At 35.2% G+C, this 24,880-nt stretch overlaps 3 protein-coding genes across 5 annotated transcripts in view; 2 read left to right on the top strand and 1 right to left on the bottom strand.

Moving 5' to 3' along the window:
- Positions 1-14,278, top strand: part of rps6ka3b (ribosomal protein S6 kinase, polypeptide 3b) — a 47,097-nt gene extending 32,819 nt beyond the window's left edge. For all 3 annotated transcript variants that reach the window (XM_079406081.1, XM_079406082.1, XM_079406083.1), the window contains 19 exons: positions 1,104-1,185; positions 2,229-2,309; positions 2,422-2,501; positions 2,675-2,781; positions 3,858-3,895; positions 4,509-4,651; positions 4,953-5,023; positions 5,889-5,977; positions 6,607-6,671; positions 6,757-6,859; positions 7,038-7,162; positions 7,279-7,404; positions 8,135-8,224; positions 8,757-8,915; positions 11,783-11,944; positions 12,030-12,106; positions 12,179-12,296; positions 12,398-12,538; positions 12,987-14,278. In XM_079406081.1, coding sequence (XP_079262207.1) covers positions 1,104-1,185; positions 2,229-2,309; positions 2,422-2,501; positions 2,675-2,781; positions 3,858-3,895; positions 4,509-4,651; positions 4,953-5,023; positions 5,889-5,977; positions 6,607-6,671; positions 6,757-6,859; positions 7,038-7,162; positions 7,279-7,404; positions 8,135-8,224; positions 8,757-8,915; positions 11,783-11,944; positions 12,030-12,106; positions 12,179-12,296; positions 12,398-12,538; positions 12,987-13,109 — 1,980 coding nt within the window. In that variant the 3' untranslated portion in view covers positions 13,110-14,278. The remainder of the gene's footprint in view (positions 1-1,103; positions 1,186-2,228; positions 2,310-2,421; positions 2,502-2,674; positions 2,782-3,857; positions 3,896-4,508; positions 4,652-4,952; positions 5,024-5,888; positions 5,978-6,606; positions 6,672-6,756; positions 6,860-7,037; positions 7,163-7,278; positions 7,405-8,134; positions 8,225-8,756; positions 8,916-11,782; positions 11,945-12,029; positions 12,107-12,178; positions 12,297-12,397; positions 12,539-12,986) is intronic.
- Positions 14,279-16,481: 2,203 nt separating this feature from the next.
- On the bottom strand, positions 16,482-19,975 carry LOC306863536 (uncharacterized protein). The gene is made up of 2 exons (XM_079406933.1): positions 19,476-19,975; positions 16,482-18,115 (listed from the first exon to the last, which is right to left on the bottom strand). The coding sequence occupies exons 1-2, from the start codon at positions 19,764-19,766 to the stop codon at positions 17,081-17,083; spliced, it is 1,326 nt and encodes a 441-aa protein (XP_079263059.1). The 5' UTR covers positions 19,767-19,975; the 3' UTR covers positions 16,482-17,080.
- Positions 19,898-24,188, top strand: eif1axb (eukaryotic translation initiation factor 1A X-linked b). Its single transcript, XM_079406934.1, has 7 exons — positions 19,898-20,461; positions 21,014-21,097; positions 21,217-21,320; positions 21,610-21,660; positions 22,152-22,233; positions 22,331-22,422; positions 22,562-24,188. The coding sequence occupies exons 1-7, from the start codon at positions 20,446-20,448 to the stop codon at positions 22,565-22,567; spliced, it is 435 nt and encodes a 144-aa protein (XP_079263060.1). The 5' UTR covers positions 19,898-20,445; the 3' UTR covers positions 22,568-24,188.
- Positions 24,189-24,880: the final 692 nt, after the last annotated feature.

Genomic DNA, 24,880 nt, shown 5'->3' with positions numbered 1-24,880 from the left:
TGAATTATCGCCCAGCCCTAGTCCAAGGATTCCATAGGTCCATGGAGAGACAGAGCAGGGACTACTGTTGTTATTGTAAACTAATAAAAATTTTAATATTTGATGGAAAACTTTGTTTAATAAACTTAGCAACTAACTGAAATAAATATTTTTAAGATGGAATACTAAAATATTAAAATACTGATGAATGAAAATGAAAAAAGTACATAAAATTATAAATTATGGTGCTGTATTTTAAGACTGAACTAAATGTAAATAAATGTAATCAATATTATATTTTAGTTTAATGCTTACTTTTAATTTTTTCACAACAATTTTTTTAACTTTACAATAAGGTTTAATTTGTTAACTGCATTAGTTAGCATGAACTAACAATGAACAACACTACAACATTTATTAATCTTAGTTCATTTTAATTTCAATGTTTACTAATACATTTTTAAGATTGTATCTAAAAGTTGAAAAAGTTGTAACATTAATGAACTCTGAATTAACATGACATTTTTTTACTTAATTAACTACATTAATAAAATAAAAAAGGTTAATAAAATTATTAACCAGGTTAATAAATGTTGTAAAACTGTGGAAAGAAATAAACCTTTTTTGTGTGTTCATCAACTGTTTAGCAAGTTTGCTAAAAAATTAGCAAACAAGGTGCAATCTGTTTAATTTTTAGTGATTAAAGTAATTAAGTAATTAAGCTATTACATAATCAAATGATGCGTATAATGTGATATTTAAAATATTTAGGTAAAAGACTGTTTTGTGTACATATTGTTACTGTGATTTGGAATTACTCATACAGTGATATAAGATTTTGGTCATACCGCCCACCTATACGAATATATTTTTAGTGTGTGTGTGTGTTTGCATTTTGCTTTGAGAGGCTATCAGCACAGATGAAAGCATGAGCCATGCACAGATGAAAAACAGTCATTCATACTTTAATGACAATCTCAGGAGCTAGTCTTGGTCATTATAGTTACAGTATCACGACACAGAACTAATTATATTTTCTAGAAGAACTGATGAGTAAAATAGATCCTGTTTTAAAGTGTTTTTAATGTTGCTTTGATGAAGCCTTGATTTTGTTTGTGTTGCAGGTGTTTTTGGTGAAGAAGACAACAGGCCCGGATGCAGGACAGCTGTACGCAATGAAAGTGCTGAAAAAAGCCACCCTAAAAGGTATTAAGTAAGCCAATATTGGGTTTTCAGTGGCCAGTGCTGAGATATAAAACAATGGCCAACATTACAGTTATGTGCATGTACATACATGCATACATATTTATTTATTTATTTATTTACATTTTTCATTCATTTTTAAATTATTTATTTAAACATATAAGGTATGCATGTATTTAAATAATTTAAACAATTAATGAAAAATGCATATAAAATATAATAAATGTATTTTTTTAAATAATATATAACACATGAGATGTACACATTGCTAAAAATGAAATTACCATTTATATATTTTATCAAACTGCACTGCAATTGTTTATCATCCATTGACAAGTCTGCTGGTACAATTTGAAATTGACACAAAGGGCAAATTCTTTTCAAAACCCTTTAACTTCTGTAACTATTATTGAACCCTGCCGATGTTTATTGAATAGTCAAATATTGACGTGGGTCATGTTTAATCTAGGAATTATATGAAGTATGATTTGGCAAATTTGACTCCTTGAAACAAATTCAGTAAAACAGGAAGAAGGTTTGATGTTTGGCCTTAGTCCTATAGCTGAAAGTTCAAATTAATTGTTTTTGTCCTCTAGGAAGTCTTGCAGGTTTGCAAGCCAAGATATTAAAGGCAGTTTCAGAAGTCTCATTAACACGTGGGACTCCAGATTGCATTTACTTTTTCCACAGTAACCTGTTTAAATTCTGTTTATTCCAGTGTTTTGGTTGGTTAATTCCCAGCTGTAGCGGTTTAAGAATGTAAATTGATGTTTGTGGAAGGGTACAACTATGAAAAACAGCCCTTCCAGATGAAAAACACATCTACATCCACAGGAGTAAAATGACTCTCCTCCCCCTACAGCTCTTAGCTTCTCTTGTCTCTTGCACTGCATACTTTATTTAATTAGTCATCCGGTGCCATCTGTGTAATTCTGCTGTGCCAGATTTCTGGGCCGGGGGGGGACATTGTTAGAGGAGAGAGAAGCGTTGTTAGTGAACTCAATGGAAGTAAACAGAAGTGGTGTTATTTATGCGTGTGTTTTTAGTACGGGATCGGGTCAGGACTAAGATGGAGCGGGACATCCTGGTGGAGGTTAATCATCCCTTTATTGTTAAGCTACACTATGGTAAGTGCTGGTCATCAGCCAATCAGAATAAAGAACTGCTCTCGTTCTAATGCTCTGTTAACCAATGAAGCAATTCTTTCTTTCTCACACTCTTCTTGTGTACTTCTTGCAGCATTCCAGACTGAAGGAAAGCTTTATCTGATTCTGGACTTTTTAAGAGGAGGGGATCTCTTTACTCGACTGTCAAAAGAGGTAAATAGTGAATAGTTACCTCAAGCATTACATTTACATTTAAACATTTAGCAGATGCTTTTATCCAGAGCATAGTCTCATGTAGCCACCAACTTGAAGTCTCTTAGAGACTGCAGCTTAGAGAGGACGAGACTGTCTGATTGACATGTAAAGCATGTGCTCTCTTTCCTCAGGTGATGTTCACAGAGGAGGATGTGAAGTTTTATCTGGCTGAACTGGCTTTAGCTCTGGACCATCTGCATGGACTAGGCATCATCTACAGAGATCTGAAACCAGAAAAGTACTGAATGTTCTCAAATAAATCCAATTTAGACTAGAATTTAAAAGGATAGTTCACCCAAATCAATGAAAATTGTCATTATTTACAATATTTATTATTTCATTCCAAACTTATTTATTTTAAAACAAAAAAACCCCATCAAATTCCAAAAAGTGGAAATATGGAAATTTAACAAAAATTAAGTGATTATGTATTCATTGTTTAGACTTTTATTGTGCTTTTAAAAAAGAAAAAAAAGAAGGAAAAAAAAAACAAAGTATGGAAAGAAAATTTGGGGAAATTGTTTTTATTCATATTTTTTAATACTTTTATTTAGCAAAGATGCATGAAATTAATCAACAGTGACAGTATAGACAGTAATAATGTTACAGAAAATTATTTGTTAATAATTAAGAAATAAATTCTGTTTTTCTGAACGTTCCATTCAGGAAAGACACAGGAAAAATCACCACAGCTGAACTCAACATTGATAATAATACGAAATGTTTATTGAGCAACAAATCGGCATATCAGAATGATTTCTGAAGAATCATGTGACACTGAAGCGCAATGATAATGAAAATTCAGCTTTGCCATCATAGGAATAAATTACGACTTATATATATATTTAAAATAAAAAGCAGTTTAAATTGTAATAAAATTTCCCAATATTACTGTTGTACTGTATTTTTAATTCAAATAAATGCTGCATTGGTGAACATAAGAGAATCTTTTTCATTTTTTTTTTTATTTAAAAAATCATACTTTTAAAATCTTAAAAATCTTTTGATAAATAGTGTATATGTTTCCTTTCCATGTTTCCATTTGTTGCTTTTTTATCACTAAAACACTCACTCGTTCTCTTTTTTTTTTATCCTACCTCACTGCTGTCTGTAAGGTCCTCCATAAATCACATTTAAGTCTGGATAGAATAGGGTTATAAAAATAATGGCTGTAGTCTTGTAGGCGTGACATATAGAGATATGTCCTCATGGCTCAGGGTGGGAATGGCAGTAGAAAATAAGGGGACCCTTTGTGTAAGTGTGTTCATGCTCTATTAAATGACTTTTTAATGCTGTGAATCTGTGTAATTTCAGCATTCTCCTGGATGAGGAAGGCCACATAAAACTGACAGGTAGGTAATTTCAGATTGCTGGAATGGCTGCATCAGCATGGTGCCACCTTGAGCGTTTAGGGCTTTGTGTTGATACCGTTTGACTGCAGCCTCATGGGAGGAACGATTTAACCTTCCTTCTGTGGAGGTTTATGACCATCTAAACCACATTCATGCTATATGACAAAGTGAACTGCACAGAGCTAATGTGTGGAAAATGAGGTTTTGTGCAATGATTGTTGCCCCCTTTTTGAAGTATTATTTATTATTATTTTTAGCTGTTATAGTTTTTATTTTAATCTTTTATTTTTGTTGTACTTTTGTCTTTTTTTTTTAAATACTTTTCTAAATTTATTTATTTCTAATTAGCTTTTTTATTTATTATAAATTTTTTATTTCAGTTTTACTTTTAGTACTCTTAGTTCTTCAACTTCAACTTAAACGTTAGTTGCCAAGGCAGTATTTCTCATTTTTGTTTCATTTAAATGAATACAAATAGAATCTTTTAAACGTATTTTATTTCAGCATTATTTCAGTTAACAAAAACAATTTTGTTTAATTTTAATTGCAGTTTTAGTTCAGAGTAACAACACTAATGTTGCCATACTGAAAATGTGTTTGCGTGTGTCTTCAGATTTTGGACTCAGTAAGGAGTCGATCGATCATGAAAATAAAGCATACTCTTTCTGCGGGACAGTAGAGTATATGGCTCCGGAGGTGGTGAACAGAAGAGGACACACTTATAGCGCTGACTGGTGGTCTTACGGTGTACTCATGGTGAGGAAGCACCACTTCCTGTTTCTATTGTTGTTTATTAAGCATTTTGTATGTATTCCCATTAAAGGTGATCTCAATCATTTGTTTTCTCATTAAAGTTTTATTTTATTTAACCTACTGTGTAAATTTTATTTTACTTTGTTATTCATTTTGTATCTAAACTGGGCCGGAACAGTCTGAAATAGTGTTCCAGCCCATTCAACATCAGGCTGTTAAACATAAACAAAAAATTACAAGGTGCACATTTATTCATATAAAATCACTCTTCAGAGAAAAAACTTGTTTTGTTTTCCATCCTCAGTTTGAAATGCTGACTGGAACGCTGCCTTTCCAAGGCAAGGACCGCAAGGAAACCATGACTATGATTCTAAAGTGAGTGCGACGGCCTCATCCTTCCGCTGTCCTGGCAGAGACTCCACTCACACTATACTCTAAACACAGCCATCCACTCTGAGTGGGAAGAGCCAGCGGAATTGGTCGGCGTAACATCTGGATACTAAGTGCTGTAGAGATGAGGATAAGCCCTTGGTTTAGCTGACAGTGCTGTTTAGCTTAAAGACTAAGCACTTAACCATCAGTAAACACGCAACCACACAAAACACACGTCACATCATAATGCAAAGAGTGAACAACGCTCCGGCATGACACTAGCACTGCTGTGGTGGATAATTATAATCAAAGGTCTGCGTACAGTTTTACAGCTTTGATAAACTGTGGTAATGTGGTTTTAGTGGAATGACTGCAGACATTTAGAGAAGGCAAGATGAGAGTTTGTCAATTACAGTGTTCATCTGAGGCTTCTGCAGAGGACTGATAAGAACAGACAATTGCCACTGATGTGAATACACAAAGTATTAGCTGTGGAAGTGACATCAGTGCAGATGTTGCCGTTCTATGTTATCGGACCTCTAGGCTTGTGTAGACCGCTTTTGGACCATAATTTGACTTCATCATCACAAGATCTGATACACATTACAGCTCATGCTGGTAAAAAAAAACCGTTCACTTAGAGAGGAAGTGATTTTCTGGCTGACATGACATGTTTGACATGTGAGGCTGAAAAATTATATAGAAAAGACGCTCAATTGGATAACAGAAAATTAGAATTACAACGTTCTTCAATCTGATTGGTCAACGACCGGCATTTATAATTGTGTAGCTTAATAATAAAGGGATGCTCTTTCATTTGCTGACTATCTGAACTCTTGACTCTTGATATGTTTTTTTTTTTTTGTAGGGCGAAGCTTGGAATGCCTCAGTTTCTGAGTTCAGAAGCTCAGAGTCTCCTCAGGAGTCTTTTCAAAAGAAACCCTTCCAATAGATTTGGTGAGCCCATTCACATATACTGGCTTTTAAAAGTGTGGAGTCTTTATTCTATTCTGTTTCTATTTCCATTTCTATTTCTATTCTATTCTGCAAGGATGCACTGAATTAACCAAAGGTGACAACAAAGACATTTCTAATGTTACAAAAAATATATATTTCAAATAAATGCTGTTCTTTAAAGAATCCTGAAAAAATACATTGTTTTCCACAAAAAATGTACAACACAACTCTTTCATTATTGTTAATAATAATGTAAATAATGTTTCTTGAGCACCAAATCATCATATTAGAATGATTTCTGAAGGATCATGTGATTTTTGTTATTTAAATTTTTTCCCATCACAGGAAAAAACTACATTTTAAAATATATTAAAATAGAAAGCAGTTGTGTCAAATTATATTAGTATTTAATTAATCAAACATATTTAAATATATTTATTTTATTGTGTGAACTGTATTTTTTTATTTAAAAAAAATGCAACTGGTGAGCATAAGCGACTTCTTAAATCTTAAAAAAAAAAAAAAAATCTGACCTCAACCTTTTAAATAGCAGTGTATTAGACTGACTGGATGGTCATTTCTGCAGAGTTATGCATATTTGATTTTAACTTGACTGTGGTCATCTGCAGGTGCTGGTCCAGATGGAGTTGAAGAAATAAAGAGACACCCATTTTATGCTACCATTGACTGGAATGTGAGTCTTTACAATTTTACAGGAATGACACTCTGTTAATGTAAGGTGTTTTTCTAAATGTTTTATCGTGTCTTGTTTGTCTAAGAAATTATTTAGAAGAGAGATTCACCCACCCTTCAAACCAGCCTCTGGCAGACCAGATGACACATTCTACTTTGACCCAGAATTTACAGCAAAAACTCCCAAAGGTACATCAGCTTATAACGGACTATGTCTGACCCTAGATCAGGTAGACGGTGTTTGCCATCCGTCTTTAATCCCCTCTCAGACAAATACACGAAAACCTATTTAATTAAATGCCTTTTGAAATCTGTCGGATATGTGTATTTAATGACTAGACCAAAACCGCTGTGTGTTTTCTGGTAGACTCTCCAGGTGTACCCCCTAGTGCCAATGCCAATCAACTCTTCAGAGGTTTCAGTTTTGTGGCCATCAGCACGGAAGAAGAGTCTCAACCCTTGCAGAGCAACAGTGTGAGCTCTATAGTTCAGGTATACATGCAGTTAAGCGTCTTTCCACGTAGTAAATGCTGTAATGACTGTTTTTAACATCTAGCTATGAGTCAGATTTTATGTCAGCATTACATCTGGTTGTTTTCACTCTGTAGCAGCTCCACAGAAACGTGTCTCTGTTCAATGACGCATATGAGGTAAAGGAGGATATCGGAGTTGGCTCATATTCCATCTGCAGACGCTGCATACAGAAAAGCACAGGCATGGAGTATGCAGTGAAGGTGAGAAGCGAGTCATATTAAACCAACACACTGACTGGTTGCATTCATTGAGGCAGTAAGTCACCATCCAGAACACTTTAGCAAATTAATAGCAAAAAAAAGCATTTAAAACTAAATGTTATTTATATGTGCAAGTCATTATTGGATATTTAACTGTGCCTGTTCATTTCCCATTTAGTTTATATTTAGATTAAAAATAAAACACTAAAAACTAAAATCAATCATTTTAATTGTAAATTTAGGCCTCATAACATAAATGTAGCGAAAAGGAATGATCATTAATAATAATATAATAATAATAACAATTATTAAACACAAAAAAATGTACTTATTAAATATAATTTATAATTTACTTATTAAATTATACTTTAAATGAGCGTTAAATGTTATTTTTAAATTTTTATAGTGAAATTTTATGTTGACATTTTTCAAAAAACACTACTAATTTATTAACTTTGTTAAATTGTAATATTTAACATATAACAAAATTAATATCCTTTTTTTAGTGGACACTATAATGCAGAAATTCACTTGCAGCAATTAAAACATTTTGTTTTAGGCTTTATTGTTTTATTTTCAATTTATTATTGTTTAAATTCTAGACCTCTAGACAGCATTTATTTATTTTTTTTGTATTTTTTGCCTTCTTTGGACAGAATTTAATACTGCCTTTTTATACAATGACTTTCTTGGACATTGTAATATATCTCTCTATATTTTTCTTGTTTAGATAATCAATAAAGCTAAACGGGATCCAACGGAGGAGGTGGAAATTCTGTTACGCTATGGACAGCATCCAAATATAATCACCTTGAAAGACGTGAGTGTTTAGAAACAAGGATGTAGTCTTTTTATTTTCATCCATAAGGATTAAAGACAGTAGTCTGTGGCGGCAGACTCTGAGCTTTGTCTCAGTGGCTAAACACAATTATATTAAGGTAATGTCTTGTTCTTTTCAAAGAGCATTTATGTGTTTACCTAAAACCAATTCTGCTCTGATATTTCCGGAATGAGAGAGTGGTGTAATGAGTTTCTGCTCTTATAGGCTTTCCTGCAAATTACTCCGAGCAGGTTATCCATCATTCATATTCATTTAGCAGTGTATTAGTATTATTGTTTCCAGTGTTTCCTTACATTATAAATGCGTCTTCTAGTGTTCCTTAAACACGGCATTGATTGCCTTCAAACACAAAATAAATTTTGCTGCAGATGTAAACATCCTAATCATAGTGTTATGTATTGCAGAATTGGTTTCTATAGCATTTTATGAAAAGTGATGTTAGTAATAAAATAGAAGAGATGTTGAATTTAAACTGATTATCAATGATCAACTAATTTAACTGGGTATGCAGGTGTACGATGATGGCCGCTCAGTGTATCTGGTGACAGAATTGCTAAAGGGAGGGGAACTGCTGGATAAGATCCTCAGACAGAAGTTCTTCTCGGAGCGGGAGGCCAGCGCTGTACTGTACACCATCACAAAGACTGTGGAGTACCTGCACACTCAAGGGGTATGTGACCTCTAGAGCTCAAACTATAGTAAAGAACAAAGTAAAATGTGTCCAATACATCAGTGTTTAGGGAGACAATAGCTGAGGGAATGAAATTTAAAGCCCAGCTGAAGTACATTAAGATTGTGATCTTGGGAAACAGATGAGGCTTTGTGAGACTGCCGCACCCCTGGTCTTACCACATACTGGTTTATAATGGCTCTGATGCAGATAAACTCAACATTAGAAGCCAAGAGGGTCTAATTCAGACCGCAGTGGATGAAAAAGCCTGTAGTATACACTGCCATTCAAGAGTCTCATATGTTCATCAAGGCTGCATTTATTTGATGAAAAATACAGTAAAACCGTAATATTGTGAAATATTATCACAATGCTTTCTATTTGAATCTATTTTAAAATGTAATTTATTCCTGTGATGCAAAGCTGAATTTTCAGCATCCATTCTTCAGTGTCACATGATCCTTCAGAAATCATTTTAATATGCTGATTTGACGCTCAAGAAACATTTCTTATTATTAATAATGTTGAAAACAGTTGCGCTGTTTAAAATTTTTTTTTGGAAACTGGGATAATTTTTTTCAAGTTTATGAACAGCATTTATTCTAAATAGAAATCTTTTGTCAAGTCAAGTCTGCTTTATTGTCAATTCTTCCACATGTATGGCACGTTCAAATACAGATAAATACAGTTTAAACATATGTACATACAACTATACAGATATACAAATGAGGACATTGTAGAAAAATAAAGAAATAGATAGATAAAGTGGCATAAGGCACATGGCAGATATAGTGCAACCCAGTTAAATAAAACAAAACTGCAGATACAGTGGTGTGAAAAAGTGTTGGCCCCCTTCCTGATTTTTTTTTTTTTTTTTTTTTTTTGCATGTTTGTCACACTTTAATGTTTCAGATCATCAAACAAATTTAAATATTAATCAAATATAACACAAGTAAACACAACATGCTGTTTTTAAATGAAGGGTTTTGTTTATGAAGGGAAAACAAAATCCAAACCCACATCCCCCCTGTTAAATCATAACTGTGGTTTATCACACCTGAGTTCAGTTTCTCTAGCCACACCCAGGCCTGATTACTGCCACTCCTGTTCGTAATCAAGAAATCACTTAAATAGGACCTGCCTGACAAAGTGAAGTAGACCAAAAAATCCTCAAAAGCTACACATCATGTTGAGATCCAAAGAAATTCAGGAACAAATGAGAGAGTAAGTAATTGAGATCTATCAGTCTGGAAAAGGTTATAAAGCCATTTCCAAAGCTTTGGGATTCCAGCAAACCACAGTGAGAGCCATTATCCACAAATGGCGAAAACATGGAACAGTGGTGAACCTTCCCAGGAGTGGCCGGCCAACCAAAATTACCCCAAGAGTGCAGCGACGACTCATCCAAGAGGTCAGAAAAGACCCCACAACAACATCTAAAGAACTGCAGGCCTCACTTGCCTCAGTTAAGGTCAGTGTTCATGACTCCACCATAAGAAAGAGACTGGCCAAAATGGCCTGCATGGCAGAGTTCCAAGACGAAAACCGCTGCTGAGCAAAAAGAACAAAGGCTCATCTCAGTTTTGCCAGAAAACATCTTCATGATCCCCAAGACTTTTGGGAAAATACTCTGTGGACTGACGAGACAAAAGTTGAACTTTTTGGAAGGTGTGTGTCCCATTACATGTGGCGTAAAAGTAACACAGCATTTCAGAAAAAGGACATCATACCAACAGTAAAATATGGTGGTGGTAGTGTGATGGTCTGGGGCTGTTTTGCTGCTTCAGGACCTGGAAGACTTGCTGTGATAAATGGAACCATGAATTCAGCTGTCTACCAAAAAATCCTGAAGGACAATGTCCGGCCATCTGTTCGTGACCTCAAGCTGAAGCGAACTTGGGTTCTGCAGCAGGACAATGATCCAAAACACACCAGCAAATCCACCTCTGAATGGCTGAAGAAAAACTAAATGAAGACTTTGGAGTGGCCTAGTCAAAGTCCTGACCTGTATCCTATTGAGATGCTGTGGCATGACCTTAAAAAGGCGGTTCATGCTCGAAAACACTCCAATGTGGCTGAATTACAACAATTATGCCAAGATGAGTGGGCCAAAATTCCTCCACAGCGCTGTAACAGACTCATTGCAAGTTATCGCAAACGCTTGATTGCAGTTGTTGCTGCTAAGGGTGGCCCAACCAATTATTAGGTTTAGGGGGCAAGCACTTTTTCACACAGGGCCATGTGGGTTTGGATTTTGTTTTCCCTTCATAATAAAAAATTTCATTCAAAAACTGCATGTTGTGTTTACTTGTGTTATCTTTGATTAATATTTAAATTTGTTTGATGATCTGAAACATTAAAGTGTGACAAACAAGCAAAAAAATAAAAAATCAGGAAGGGGGCCAACACTTTTTCACACCACTGTATATGTATAGAGTGTGTGTGTATATATATATATATAGTGCAAGAGGAGCTTATCAGTCTGAGGACATTGTAGAAAAATAAAAAAAGAGATAAATAAAGTGGCATAAGGCACATGGCAGAATAGACAAATAGTGCAAACCAGTTAAATAAAAACCTTACAAAAAAAAAATTGTAACCTTATAAATGTCACTTTTGATCATTGTAATGTGTCCTTGCTGAATGAAAGTATTAATTTCTTTTTAAAAAAATCATACTGACTCCAAACTTTTGAACGGTAGTGTATATAACTGTATATAATAAAATTGAAATTATGTAAAAATGTATGATAACAGTAGTAATTTGATTTAGAAGTGAAATGATAATTTAAAATGTATTTAAAAATGTATTTATATGGTCCGTGAGCCACCTTGGTTCTAATGTAAGCTTCCTTTCCTCCTCATCAGGTGGTTCACAGGGATCTGAAGCCCAGTAACATCCTTTATGTTGATGAATCTGGGAATCCCGAGTCCATCCGGATCTGTGACTTCGGCTTTGCCAAGCAACTGAGAGCAGAAAACGGACTGCTGATGACGCCCTGTTACACTGCCAACTTTGTGGCCCCAGAGGTACATTTTGCATGTCAGAGGTGGCACAATATTTTGTAAAATAAAAAGTCAGTTTCTTAATCAAAAAAATAATTTTGGTCCCCAGGTGCTAAAGAAACAGGGTTATGATGCTGCTTGTGATATCTGGAGTTTAGGCGTCCTTCTGTACACAATGTTAACTGGGTAAGTAAGCAAACTTAGCACTATAGTTTTCAAAATGTGTTTGTATTCAACTGACACTGGGCTTTTTCTCAGATTTACTCCATTTGCTAATGGCCCAGAGGACACACCGGAGGAGATTCTAGCTCGAATTGGCAGTGGGAAGTTTTCTCTCACAGGTGGATACTGGAGCTCTGTATCACTTGAGGCAAAGGTACCCACTTTAGAAGAGCATCTAAATTACACTCTTCAAAAAACATCTCCTTAAGGGCCCACAAGACACAAAAAATCATTCAAAGACTTTGTCTTTAACAGGACTTGGTGTCTAAGATGTTGCATGTAGATCCCCATCAGAGACTAACAGCTGCACAGGTGTTGAAACATCCCTGGATCCTTCACAGAGACCAGCTCCCTAAATACCAGCTGAACAGACAGGATGCCCCCCATCTGGTTAAGGTTTGGTCCTGTCCACACATTATGCGTTAGAATAAAACTTAAATATATAAAACTATTCCCATAAATATTTAACTTTGCTTTTAGACTTATATTTCAAATGCTCCTAGAATACACAAGATTCCCAAATTCACTGATTTTTTTTAAATATCAAGGAATTATTAACAAATGTACTGTATTTTTATAGTACTAACAGTTTTTTTTTATATATATTATTAAAATTATATTTAAATCCTTAATATATATCATATGTGACCCTGGACCACGAAACCAGTCATAAGGGTCAATTTTTTTAAATTGAGATTTATACTTCTAGATAGATGGAGAGAGGAATGGATAGATAGATGGATGGATGGATAGATACCTTCCAGTAGATAAGGACTAATTATTATGAATGACTACAGTATAGTGAATGACTATAATTGTTTGTGTGAAATCTTTCCTCCTGTAGGGGGCGATGGCTGCTACATACTCTGCCTTGAATAGGAATGTTCCTCCCATGCTGGAGCCAGTGGGCTGTTCTATTCTCGCTCAACGCAGAGGAGTGAAAAAACTGACCTCCACTGCTTTATGAGCAAATACCGTCCACCTCAAACCCCCTGACCTCTAGCTTGGTTTGAGCACAGCCTGAACTCGGCTTGCTTGCTGCCCATCATGCATCAAGGCTTTAGAGCCAAGTGTAGATTCTGAGCACCCCTGGTGGACAATCAAAATCTTCCTTCACTGGTTACTAGAGGGCCAACAAAAACAGTTTGGCCTGTACAATCACACCTCTGCCTCTAAACGCAAACCAATGAAGAATCTGTAGACTATTCCTGAGGAGCAAATTACCTGAGTGTATGAATATGAACATACTGTATCTCAGTCATTATAAAAAGCTAAAATGTATTCAGGGAGGATGTGGATTTTAGAGGATGACAACAAATTCCTGCACCAAAGTGTGCGCACAGTTGCGAAAAGCTCCAGTTGTATGGGGATGTTGTATACGGGATACGTTCCTGTCTGGCTGACACTGAATATTCAAATTGTATCCTGTTCTGACCTATTATTTTACATCATTAACGCCACATTGCATATTTAAGTCTCACCAAACCTGGTGTATCCCAGCAAACCTTATTCTCTTTTGGACAGCGAGTCCAAATGTTTATATGACCGCTGCTGGCATTACCTTAGCGTTCTTTTTACAAAATGACAATGTGAATGAGGTCCAAAGCACAAAAATGCAGTGGAGGCCTACATGTAAACAGCACAGAATGTCAAATAGAGAACTCAGGTGAAACGCAATACATTATACAAAAAACTATAAGCTGGGACAGAAATGTATACGGCTGTATCGCCTCACCTAAAACCTGCTGGCCTGTTTATTTGTTTGGATGTAGGGAAGTACAGAAATGGTCAGAGATATATGTAGTGACTTTTTTAAGTGACTACTTAAGCCTTGACATATTTTTATAAATGTGCATGGGCAAGATGCTATATTAGCTAGTAGCTCTGTGGAAGTGGGCATGACTGAGGATGTTTTCCCCCTTTAATATTTTTTTTTAATTCTTCTTATAATTCCTTGCAGGGTTTTTTTCTGATTTTAAATATGTTGTACATTTTTCTTTTCATCTCAGTTGTATTTTTCCCGTGTTTGACTTGGAAGAGTGCTGGAAATGTTGCTGTCCATATAGCAAGCTGCTATCCTGTTCTTTCTTTTGTACATGTAGAAAATAAAGTTTGCCATTTTTACAAAAACACTTTATTATGACTGTAAATGTATTTTTTGCACTGTTGTCATGTTTATGGAAAGTGTTCATCACACAATACTCAGAACATGGGTGAGCCAAAGCGCAAAGACAAGCTTTTAATTATTTTGCATGTTAGATTCATATTTGGTAAACTCTGACCTAAATTTGCATAGCACATTTGATGATCTGAATGTCACTTTGACCTTTTGATTCAATGCAAAAAATTCTAATTGCATGGCTGGAAGTGTTGTAGGAAACAATGTGTTTTAACACTATATTTATTATTTATAATTCTGGTATTTAATAATTTTCCTTTAGAAAAAAAATTGTAAATATATACAGTGGGTACGGAAAGTATTCAGACCCCCTTAAATTTTTCACTTTGTTATATTGCAGCCATTTGCTAAAATCATTTAAGTTCATTTTTGTCCTCATTAATGTACACACAGCACCCCATATTGACAGAAAAACACAGAATTGTTGACATTTTTGCAGATTTATTAAAAAAGAAAAACTGAAATATCACATGGTCCTAAGTATTCAGACCCTTTGCTGTGACACTCATATATTTAACTCAGGTGCTGTCCATTTCTTCGGATCATCCTTGAGATGGTTCTACACCTTCATTTGAGTCCAGTTGTGTTTGATTATACTGACTGGACTTGATTAGGAAAGCCACACACCTGTCTATATAAGACCTTACAGCTCACAGTGCATGTCAGAGCAAATGAGAATCATGAGGTCAAAGGAACTGCCTGAAGAGCTCAGAGACAGAATTGTGGCAAGGCACAGATCTGGCCAAGGTTACAAAAAAAATTCTGCTGTACTTAAGGTTCCTAAGAGCACAGTGGCCTCCATAATCCTTAAATTGATGACGTTTGGGACGACCAAAACCCTTCTTAGAGCTGGCCGTCCGGCCAAACTGAGCTATCGGGGGAGAAGAGCCTTGGTGAGAGAGGTAAAGAAGAACCCAAAGATCACTGTGGGTGACCTCCAGAGATGCAGTCGGGAGATGGGAGAAAGTTGTAGAAAGTCAACCATCACTGCAGCCCTCCACCAGTCGGGGCTTTATGGCAGAGTGGCCTGACGGAGGCCTCTCCTCAGTGCAAGACACAAAAAAACACCTGAAGGACCACAAGATGGTGAGAAATAAGATTCTCTGGTCTGATGAGACCAAGATAGAACTTTTTGGCCTTAATTCTAAGCGGTATGTGTGGAGAAAACCAGGCACTGCTCATCACCTGTCCAATACAGTCCCAACAGTGAAGCATGGTGGTGGCAGCATCATGCTGTGGGGGTGTTTTTCAGCTGCAGGGACAGGACGACTGGTTGCAATCGAAGGAAAGATGAATGCGGCAAAGTACAGGGATATCCTGGACGAAAACCTTCTCCAGAGTGCTCAGGACCTCAGACTGGGCCGAAGGTTTACCCTCCAACAAGACAATGACCCTAAGCACACAGCTAAAACAACGAAGGAGTGGCTTCACAACAACTCTGTTCTGTTCTTGAATGGCCCAGCCAGAGCCCTGACTTAAACCCAATTGAGCATCTCTGGAGAGACCTAAAAATGGCTGTCCACCAACGTTTACCATCCAACCTGACAGAACTGGAGAGGATCTGCAAGGAGGAATGGCAGAGGATCCCCAAATCCAGGTGTGAAAAACTTATTGCATCTTTCCCAAAAAGACTCGTGGCTGTATTAGATCAAAAGGGTGCTTCTACTAAATACTGAGCAAAGGGTCTGAATACCATGTGATATTTCAGTTTTTCTTTTTTAATAAATCTCCAAAAATGTCAACAATTCTGTGTTTTTCTGTCAATATGGGGTGCTGTGTACATTAATGAGGGAAAAAAATGATAAATGATTTTAGCAAATGGCTGCAATATAACAGTGAAAAATGTAAGGGGGTCTGAATACTTTCTGTACCCACTGTATATACTACCATTTAAAATGTTGGTCTTTTATGCTCACCAAGGCTGTATTTATTTAGTAAATGGTAAAATACTAACATTATTACAATTCAAAAATTGTTTTAAAATGTATTCCTGTAATGGTAAAGCTGAATTTTCAGTCTTCAGTGTCGCATGATCCTCCAGAAATCATTCTAATATGCTGATTGAATGCTCTAGAAACATTTCTTATCATTGTCAGTGTTGAAAACCGTGGTGCTGCCTAATATTTTTGTGGAAATCATGACACATTTTCTAGATGAATAGAAAGTTTAAAAGAACAGCATTTATCAGAAATTGAAATTGTCTTTACTGTCACGTTCAGTCAATATAATGCATCCCATGCTTAAAAGTATTAATTTCTAATTTTTAAAAAGAGAGAAAAAAAAAAACTTTATAATGCCAAACCTTTAAACTAGTGTATTTATAACTATAAAACTGAGAAAATCTGACCATAAATGCATCTTCGCATCAAGAAAATTTGACCACACAACAACCAGTCTTAAAGTAATAATCGTGATATTTGGATAATTTTTTAAAGAAATGCATCTTACAATGTATTTGTCTTTGTGAATTTGCACGTAGAATGTCTAAACATGATTAGCAGCTAAACATTATTACTAACACCACAGAGACTAACATTTTCTACATAAGATAATCAAATGTACGTACAATATTTGTTACATATTCTGAAAAAATAAATATAGAAATCTGCCTACAAGATACATGACCATTTAAGCTAAAAATTGTAACTAAAATTGTAACTAAATTAGACCCTTCGGTTTAACCATAAACCTAATTAGTGAAATAAAAAATGCATGAGATTTTTCACCTTGGGTAAACAAAACTTTTTTTTTTAACTAAACTATAAAACTTCCATCTCATCTTCACTGAGCAGCTCCATCTCAGCCTCTTCCTGCCTCACAGTCACTGGATCCATTCCTTCCTCAGAGCTATTCACACTGACAAGACTTTTTTCAGTATCGTTTGGCTGGTTCTCAACAGACTCATCAGGCTGCTGCTCTGGAAGGCTCTTCTGCTCATGGGTGACCATGTGTGCTGTGTAGCCTCGCTGTGAGAAGTAAATTTTGCAGATGTCGCAGTAGAATGGGGTCATCACGTTGTGTTTGTCCATGTGTTTGACGTAGCCGTTGACTCTTAGGAAACCCTTATCGCAGGTCTTACACAAGAGTTTCTCTCCAGCATGAGATGATTTGAGATGCTGAATGAGGGAACCTCTGAACTGAAAGCTCTTTTCACAGATGGGGCAGATGCATGTGAGTTTGGATGAGTGATGTTTCATGTGAGCAACGAGAGCAACTTTGTAGCCGAAACGTCTGGGACATAAGTGGCATGTGAACGGCATGGTCGACTCTGCATCCTCGTGAACTTTCTGGTGAGCTTTCAAAAAAGCTTGATGGGGGAAGCCCTTTCCACACTGTTGGCACACAAACCTCCCTTCTGGATTCTCCTTAGTGTGTATGACTCGATGGCGCAAAAGGAGACCCATTTTATGAAACCTCTCCCCACAAATTGAACAAATGTAAAACTTTTCTTTGACTTCAGATTCAGTTTTATTTTTAGCGTGATTAGCCCGTCGATGCTTCATTAGAGTGCGTCTACTACGGAACCTCTGGCCACATGTTAGACAGTTGATACACTTTCTGCCATGATTTTCTTTAACCCCGAAAATTGCAGTCGAGCTGCCGTTCTCAGTAACGGCTAGCTCACTCTCTTCATATTTAACACTCTCATCAGGTGAGGTGTTCAGCTCTTGTCCAGATGTCATGTTGGTACTTAGCTCATATTCAAGAGGCTCCTCTTTGACACAAGCAAGTGAAACGGCCTCAGAAATGGTGATTTTACATGTGTCCTCTTCCACACTCTCATCTTCTGCTTCCTGTCAGATAAAATATCATATAGTGTAGTATTACAGACAGACAGACAGATAGATGCGTTTATGTACACCAGATGGATGGATGTGGTTACATTTCTATATACACATTCAATTTAAATGACATATAACAAATGTAATTATATGTATATATAAATTATGTACTTTATATGTAATTTACGTAACGTAAATAAATGTAATTTATATATAATTTATGTAAGCAAAATATATTTAACATTTTAACATGACATGTATAACATCTTTTAATATATTTATATTAAATTACATATAAATACATTTCATTTATATATTATAAACAAAATGACATTTTACATATTTACAGAATATGTAGGGTACATATTTACATTTGATTTATATTACATAAAATAAATTTCATTGTGCATTAAATGTAATTTTATAATATATAATAAATTGTGTAATTTACATAAGAGCAAAATGAATAACTATTTTAATAAAATATTGATGTTTAATTTTATAATGTAATTACATTTAATTTATATATTATATACAAAAAAATTAAATGGAATTACATTATGAATAATTAAAATATGTAATTTATAGTAAATATATATGAAATAATAAACTAATTTAATTGTATACATATATATTATATATATATATATATATATATATATATATATATATATATAGTGCTATCAAACAATTAATCGCGATTAATCGCATACAAAATAAAAGTTTTTGTTTGCATAATACGTGTGTGTTCTGTGTATATTTATTATGTATATACAAATACACACACATACAGTATATATAACCGAAGGTGCGTAGGCTCCTATTGTAATCGTTGGCGTTCTTATTCTTCCATTTCTTCCGCTGTGGAAGTCTATGGCAGCCCATAGAACCGCTTACGGGAAAGTTGTCAAATTTGGCACATTGATAGAGGATAGTGTAAATAGTAACCACACCGAATTTGGAGTCTCTAACTCAAACTCTCTAGCGCCGCCACTTGTCCAAAATTTCACTCATGTTTATGCTAATAACTTTGGAACCGTAAGCCACAAAATGAAAATTCTTGGCTCAAGCCGAGTCGAATGAAGTCCAAAACTTAAAAATCGTAAGGTTTAGTTTTTTTGCTATTTTCAATTGTTCATAAAGCCTACTTTTTCGAACTAGTCCTAGACGGTTCGTCCGATTTGCACAAATATATAAGCATTTAACAACATAGTGTTGTTTAATTTATTTATTTATATATATATATATATATATATATATATATATATAATTGCAAATCATTTATATAGAATAATTAAATGTTACTGTACTTTAAGTGTAATTATATATTAAGTTTATAATTTATATATAATAAGCTAAATTAATTTCCAACCTGTCTCTCTCTTTCTGGCTCGGGTGATCGATGAATAGTTTGTACTGTAGGAACCGCATCCACGCTCAGTATCATGCATGTGGTGTAACCCACATCCATTTTGAAGTAGTTCTCCTCAGAGAAATGATCCCCGCACACTCGGCATGAAGACGTCCCGTCTTCCCCATCACCTTTACTGTCTTCGATAAACTTTAACCACAGACTGCGTCTTTTCGGATCCTCGGGTAGCATATAATGAATAATGGTGTCCGAACGGTTCGGACAACCACCTACTACACATTTATGTAGCATAATGTTTACGACGTAATTGGTTTGGGCTTTAATATAGAATGTTTAGACTACATAAACAAGCTGTTATTTGCTTACAATCCCTTGACCATAGTAGTTTACTCCACTTTAATACCTTTTAAATGATATAATATGAGAAAAAGCGTTCAAAACAAGCCGCAATGCTGTTTCTTCTGATGCCACACGCGTTAATTATGACACTGTCGCCACCTACGGGATAGGAGGACAAGTACATTTATTTCGATTAGTTTGTTTTTCGATCTTAAATTTATTTTTATCAAACGCATGTTGTATTGTTATCCGTGTTTGCATCGATACTTTTAGCTTTACAGAATATTACTGTACTTTTTCCCTTTTCTCTTAAAAATGTTTCAGAAATGAGTTGATACATCATATTAATTTTATATAATATCATCATATTATAACGTAACAGATAATAATAAATTAGATTTAGCCCACTACTATAAAAATTAATTTTCTATCAGCTGAGCTGTTTGCGGTTGTGAATAAAGTTTTGCCGTTGAATGAGGCGATCTGCGCATGCGTTGTTGTCAGCTTTTTTCGCTAGCTGCGCTCTTCTTCTCATAACAGCACGTTTGAGAAGTAAAATATTTGACATATTGTTATAATTCCATAACGTTTCTGATCATTATACGAGAGCCTTCGACGTCGTTCAAAGAACATGCCGAAAAACAAAGGTAAGGTGGTTTCTAAAGATACCCGTGTGCGATGTTAGCATTGAATTTAGCAAACAAGGTAATGTGAGCTATTGCGCGTGATGTTGAATGTCGCAGTTTATTGTCAGTGTTTGATGTTTAATTTTGGCAGTTTAATTTATTTGTCTGTATTTTATGAATTTTGGTTAATAATATGACATAAAATCTGCTGTGAGATAATGATGCGCTCGGCCGCTATGTATTGGGTTAGGCAGGTAACGTTACTTATGGATAGTAGCGGACATGTTAAACTTATTTTGATCTTTACATGCCTATAAACGTATTGCGTTTAATTATTAAGCTAGTATTTGTATAAGGGATCATACATGCTAAAGTTGCCCGACAAATACACATGAGATTAACAATAGTTTAAGATGTTATTGATGTAATGGGTATTCTGCTAAATGTGTGTACTTTGCTCAGTCATTAGGCAACACTTCGTTATTGTCATAGGACTCTGTAGTGTGTTAATAAGATTGGCATTTCTCCAAGTGTATGATGGTATCTGAGCACATTTTATTTCTCTGTATCCAGGTAAAGGAGGAAAGAATCGGCGACGTGGTAAGAATGAGAATGAATCTGAGAAAAGGGAGCTGGTGTTTAAAGAGGATGGACAAGGTGTGTTGTGATACTCGTACATTTAATGAGCGTTCATGATGTAGGGCACTACCTTCTCTTCAAAACATGATCTGCTTTTAGATCTACCATTTTTCGAAAAAGCTTCTTCTATCCCCTAGAATATGCTCAGGTCATCAAGATGTTGGGAAACGGGAGATTGGAGGCCATGTGTTTTGATGGAGTCAAGCGGCTTTGTCACATCCGAGGAAAGCTCCGGAAAAAGGTGCACTTTACAGATCTAGTCTGTGAAGCTTCAGACTGAATGCAGATTCAGCATTTCCATCACTTTGTGAATGAGATTGGCTGTGTGGACTGACAGAAATGTTTAGGCCAATCAGTCAATATTGTTTGACGAAAGTACTGTAACTAATTTTAGGTATGAAAATTTCAGAATAGGACAAAATGTTATGAAATGAATGTTGTTGTTTTTTTTAGCAATGTTTATATTCTTTAACAAGAAACCCTAAGATGTTTGTCTTCCTCGAGGTTTTATGTCTTTGTTTTTAATTTAGGTGTGGATTAACACATCAGACATTATTCTCATTGGATTAAGGGACTACCAGGTTTGTTAAATATTTCTTAATATAATTTCATGTAATATTATACATAAAATAGCTATTATATAATTAAATGATTTAATATTTACACACTTTTTACTGTAATAACTGACTGCTGAGTATGTTCAGTAGTTAGTATAATTATGTATTGTAATACTATCTTAATGTAATAAAAATAGAATTGTTTATACTAACTGGATTAAGGAGTTATCAGGTTTAAAAATTAATTTTAATATAACTAATTATATACTAAAACAGCTATACACAAAGCAAATAAGCATATTTTGTGATTTTTAATATAATTAAATATAAATGTATTGGGAATTAAATCTAAATGTCATTTGTTTGCCTGGAAAGAAGTATTTTGTCAGTATTTTGCATTTAAAAGCTTTAGTCTTTTAGTTTAAAAATGAGATTCATGCTGCTGATGAAACTACAGTTCTTTTATTCACAGGAGTGAATATCTGACATTTTTAAATTCTGAAATGTCTTCTCAGGATAACAAAGCAGATGTCATTTTGAAGTATAATGCTGATGAGGCTCGGAGTCTGAAAGCTTATGGAGAGCTTCCAGAACACGGTGAGTATATTTAGTTCTTGGCTTACAATACGCTGATCTTTTTGCTGCACTGTATTAAATGTCTTGTCATTAAATTCTTACTGTTGGTGCCTTGCAGCCAAAATCAACGAGACTGACACCTTCGGGCCTGGTGATGACGACGAGATTCAGTTCGATGATATTGGTGATGACGATGAGGACATTGATGATGTTAGTACTAAAACACTCTTATATTCATCTGATTAATTGAAAAACTCAATGTTTTGATTAATTGAAATTTAGACGTGATGTAAAGTAGTCAGTACAGCAATCGGTGTTTTGTTCTGACAATACCACATTCCTTCCCCAGATCTAAGAGGAAAACGCTGGGAAGTGAATGTTTCTCAACCCGAAGCGACAATATCCTCACATCCCCCCTGAAGTCGCCCCTCCATCATTATGCACACGGAGGCTCAAGTTTTAGGTTTCTCTGACTAAACGCATGACTGCATTGTCACCTTCAATCCATTTTGTTATCTTTTAATGTATTTATATTGATTTCACATCAAGTGGAATTTAGTTACAGTACAGAATCTATGGATTCGCAATAAAAAGATAACCAATTTTATGTTTGGTCTTGGTCTGTATCCTAATAGACATGTTTAAAAGCTCTGTAAAGGTGAGTGAAACTCTTTTGGTAAAAGCTGATACCTCTAGAACGCCTCCTGTCTTTTTGAATGTTTTTGATGTCTCTTATGATTTACTGGTCACACAATGATGCATTGGACGATGCATTTATTCAGAAAGCCTATCTGATTGTTTCAATCCATCCTAATTTTCTTTTGTGTTCTTGTCTACTTCAGATGATAATTGAATACTCATTTTGCAGGGCTGCTGAATTTATGAAACTAACTAATCTCGATGCTCTATGTATTACTTCATGTTGTTACTCAGTTACAATGTAATAGCTTGATACTAAACTACAGTCGACATCAGTAACTGAAATATTTGTAAGATGAAAATGGAGTCACTTTTTTTTTCTAAAAATGATAGCTCACAAAACAAATAACCAGAAAAAGGAAGTATTTTTGTATGCAAATAGGCTAATCAATGCAAGAGTTATGAGTTTATTGATTGTATTCTTGCAGACTGGCCCTTTTGAATGAGCATGGTGGTTGTTGGTTATAACTTGTTAATTTTAGGTATATTGTTTTGATGAGCTTATGATGGTTGCTTTTTGTCCTCTGCTGCTTTTGATCAGAAAACCTGTGGTTTTGAAATAAAATTCATCAACATTCAAAATCCTAGAAATGTGTATTTTAAGCCTATTTTAAGTCATTGTTCTATTTTTTTTTATTATCCATCAGGTTTCTTCATTTTGTGGGAAAACTATTTTTACCTCCAGTATTTATGAAAAGTACCATCTTGTTTTAATTTATTTTAATCAATTTATTTTCTTTATGGCTGCAGGTGTTTTGGATTATGTGGGTATAAACAATGTGGTATGTTTATATTAAGTGTGTGTCTAAGCATAGGCTTGAGTGATATTAGTCACGGTGTTCCGCCCCATCACGTGTGTTGCAGTGTGAAAAACAAAGGTAGCCTATAGCACATGTGTCTACATGCTCAGACAGATGTTAATACAGGCTTGGAGGACAATACTGTAGTGTGAAAATAGCCCATATGTTCCATAATGTATTTGGTTTGTGGTTAAAATTGTCTTGCTAAAAAATCAAATCACATTCTCTAACTGGATGTCTACACTAGAAATAGTCTTCAGAGGACCTGATTGTGCACATTTTGCATGTATATATCTAGTCTAGACATAATCCAGTCATGTATTTGAGCAGTCTTAACCTCAATTATAAGACAATGGCATGTTAAGTAGATAAATGGCATCTTTCCCTTTGTGATCACTGAAGTAGGCTATGGTTATATATTTCTAGCCACGTTTAATTAAACGTCTCTAGGGGAAATAAATGGAAATTTCTGCCCTGTGCTCAGCTTCTGAGCTTTCCATATATAGCGCTATGTAAACTATGACGTAATGCGTTGCTCGCGGGTGCATTGCTTCGCGCGCGTGCACGCGGCAATTGGTCCAGCGTTATAATTTATTAGAACCTCGCGCTCTCGTGGCTCTGCCTTCGTCCTTCGCTAGTAATATCTGGTCGAAGAACGAGACGGTGTTCGGATGAAATCAAACCTGAGGGGAAACTGTGTTTAGTTTTTCGTCGCGTTTTGATATTTTCTACTTAAATAGGGATTGATAAATAAATGTAGTGGGACGGAATGTCATCTGGATATTGATCGTTGGAAAACTCCCATAGATCAAATGGAAATGGCCACCATTGTGGAAAACCTGACAGGTACGTTATGTTTTGTTATATTTTCATTCTTTAAAAAAGCCTCACCCAAATTTGACAGAGGAACGGATAACTGGGAAAGCGAGCTGTTGTCATGGAAACAGGCTGCTGAGGTGAGAGGAGGATGGGAAACCTAAGACTGACCTGTCCAGGTGAACACTGCGTAACCCTTTTGAAAAGGAAACATACGTTTTTGCAAAGTACAGTATATTCATTTAAATATGTGTAAAAGTGTGATTTTATCATAGGGAGGGAAGACCGGAGCTAGATGTCGCACTGTTTATGCCAGTAAATTCTTCTCAGAATTGGTTAAGTTTCTATTCATA

Source organism: Barbus barbus, assembly GCF_936440315.1.
Source record: "Barbus barbus genome assembly, chromosome: 44".
Taxonomy (NCBI): Eukaryota; Metazoa; Chordata; class Actinopteri; order Cypriniformes; family Cyprinidae; genus Barbus; species Barbus barbus.
Note: the sequence above shows the minus strand (reverse complement) of the source record. Positions and strands in the feature narration are given on the sequence as shown.

Coding starts and splice junctions, on each gene's coding strand:
- eif1axb (XM_079406934.1), top strand. Junction 21,098..21,216: donor GTTTAAAGAGGATGGACAAG/GTGTGTTGTGAT, acceptor TCTATCCCCTAG/AATATGCTCAGGTCATCAAG. Junction 21,661..22,151: donor TTGGATTAAGGGACTACCAG/GTTTGTTAAATA, acceptor ATGTCTTCTCAG/GATAACAAAGCAGATGTCAT.
- LOC306863536 (XM_079406933.1), bottom strand. CDS start 19,766: ATGCTACATAAATGTGTAGTAGGTGGTTGTCCGAACCGTTCGGACACC. Junction 18,116..19,475: donor AGCCAGAAAGAGAGAGACAG/GTTGGAAATTAA, acceptor TTTATCTGACAG/GAAGCAGAAGATGAGAGTGT.